Source organism: Folsomia candida, unplaced genomic scaffold (genome assembly GCF_002217175.1).
Source record: "Folsomia candida strain VU population unplaced genomic scaffold, ASM221717v1 Fcan01_Sc076, whole genome shotgun sequence".
NCBI lineage: Eukaryota > Metazoa > Arthropoda > Collembola > Entomobryomorpha > Isotomidae > Folsomia > Folsomia candida.
Window position 1 is genome coordinate 99,009 of NW_019091268.1, and position 2,311 is coordinate 101,319.

A 2,311-nucleotide genomic window follows, 5' to 3' on the forward strand; every position below is an offset into this window, starting at 1 on the left:
ATTTAAAAAATATGTACGAAAATTACATAAAAATAAGAAATGTTTAGCAAAATTAGTATTTTGAAATATGGTGCTTTGGATTGTTAAAATTTTTGTGGCGCAATAAAAACAAGTGGTAAATAAATGCATATCCGTCTTCCGTTAAATTGACATACTTATTAGACTTATTTATCATGCATCTTAATTCTCAAGAACAAACTGTCACATTACGCATAAAGTCCCTCCAAATCTAACAATATTAGAAATTTAGCTGGATTTCCTTCCTTTCCAATAAAAAAATGAGGTAAATATTTTCGTACATTGTTTACACAATATTCCTAAACATTGTCCCGTAACTACGGACATTATTTACGATAACCATTATCAATATTTTTACATATATAGTGGGAGAAATTCCTCCAGAACCCGACCTGGCCGTGGAAACGCACGGTAAGTATAACTTGAATGTTTATAACTTTTATATGAAGGACATTGTTAAATGGAGAATACTACTGTATACTATCACAGAATCATTAACAATGTTCTTACATATTTTAGTGGGGGAAATTCCTCCAGAGCCCGACCTGGCCGTGGGACGATAAGGCAAGATCACTTTAAATTTTTCCTTTCATCGCGATTTAATTTGTTTCTGTAAAATTATGCATATGACAAATGGCTTAGTGGTTGTGTGATTTAATCATGCTCGACCAAGGGTTTAGTGGTTGTGTGATTTAATCATGCTCGACCAAGGTTTAGTGGTTGTGTGATTTAATCACGCTCGACCAAGGGTTTAGTGGTTGTGTGATTTAATCACGCTCGACCAAGGGTTTAGTGGTTGTGTGATTTAATCACGCTCGACCAAGGGTTTAGTGGTTGTGTGATTTAATCACGCTCGACCAAGGGTTTAGTGGTTGTGTGATTTAATCACGCTCGACCAAGGGTTTAGTGGTTGTGTGATTTAATCACGCTCGACCAAGGGTTTAGTGGTTGTGTGATTTAATCACGCTCGACCAAGGGTTTAGTGGTTGTGTGATTTAATCACGCTCGACCAAGGGTTTAGTGGTTGTGTGATTTAATCACGCTCGACCAAGGGTTAAGCTAGAGTTTGTTGAATAATCGTGTTTATTATGCATGTTTTATTATTTTGCCTATGTTTGTAGGCAGAGGGGCCCAGAGGCCGAGGATTACGAGGATTACGAGGTGGAGGAGATTCTGATGCATATCCTGAATGACAACGAGGAACCTGAGTTTATGATAAGGTGGAAGGGTTGGTAAGTGAATTTTACCTACTCTATTTTACATAATAATACTGATAATATTAGCATCAATTTTACATAAAATTGGACTTATTTACTTAATAAATTTATTTTTTAAAGGGGTGCAGAGCATGACTCTTGGTTAACAGCGGAAGACTTGCAAAACTCCGGGGACCTCCTTACTTCTTACATGACACAGCAAACCATATCATTTGCTAAAATCAATCGTAAACAATGTGAGGTTTACGAAACGAAGCTTGTCGCTTCAATCAATCAAGTAGTTCAAGCTCCTCCATCTTCAGCTTCGAGCTCTTCAATATCTAGTAGTGCTGCAAGTTCAGTCATCATAAACCCACCCGTCCAATCGTCCGTTGAGTTATCCCTCCAGCAACTCGTTGCTGACTGGAGGGATAATGTTGACGAAGCGCAAGTTAACCCCGCTTCATCAACTCGATCTCTTTCCGTGTCGTCAAGACGGTCGTACGGAGATCACAGACGAAGTCCTGCAGGACAGTTAAACAGAAGCTTCTGCAGAAGATGCAAGACTAGAGGTCACCGTGAAAGTGACTGCCCCTCCCCTAAATTTACCACCGCCAATTTCCCCATATTGCCTGCCACATTGATACTTAATTAATAAGCAAATTAATACTTAGGGTTGCAATTCCCAAAATTTATTTCACTCAGTAAAAACATAGTTAAATATAATATTTATTTTTAATTTATCTTTGAATAAAATTTATTTCTGGTATCCTTAAAATTTCTTCCAAAATTAATACCGAAGTTATCTGATTAATTATCATGATGCTGAATTTACAAGCTGCTTAATAAATATCAAATTAATATTGCTTGAGTACCTATTGACCCAGTTTTTTCTTTTTTAAATTCTTATTATGGATAATGAATGGTTCATCGTCCTCTCCTTCATGTATTATGGGTAGCTCTTGCGGCCGGTGCTTAGACGAATATTTTGCAAATGAATCTTCGAACTTAGAAAGAACAGCTAGCTTGTCCTTTATTTCGACGATATTCTCAACATATGGGTAGGTGTATGTAAAGTCTTTAAATCCTTAGATTGA

General features: G+C 36.9%; 1 protein-coding gene across 1 annotated transcript; it reads left to right on the plus strand.

Annotated features, from left to right (window-relative positions):
* The first annotated feature begins 278 nt into the window (after positions 1 to 278).
* LOC118433713 lies at positions 279 to 1,904 on the plus strand. Its single transcript, XM_035845917.1, has 5 exons — positions 279 to 283; positions 385 to 429; positions 538 to 582; positions 1,140 to 1,250; positions 1,356 to 1,904. The coding sequence occupies exons 1-5, from the start codon at positions 279 to 281 to the stop codon at positions 1,867 to 1,869; spliced, it is 720 nt and encodes a 239-aa protein (XP_035701810.1). The 3' UTR covers positions 1,870 to 1,904.
* The last annotated feature ends 407 nt before the right edge of the window (positions 1,905 to 2,311 follow it).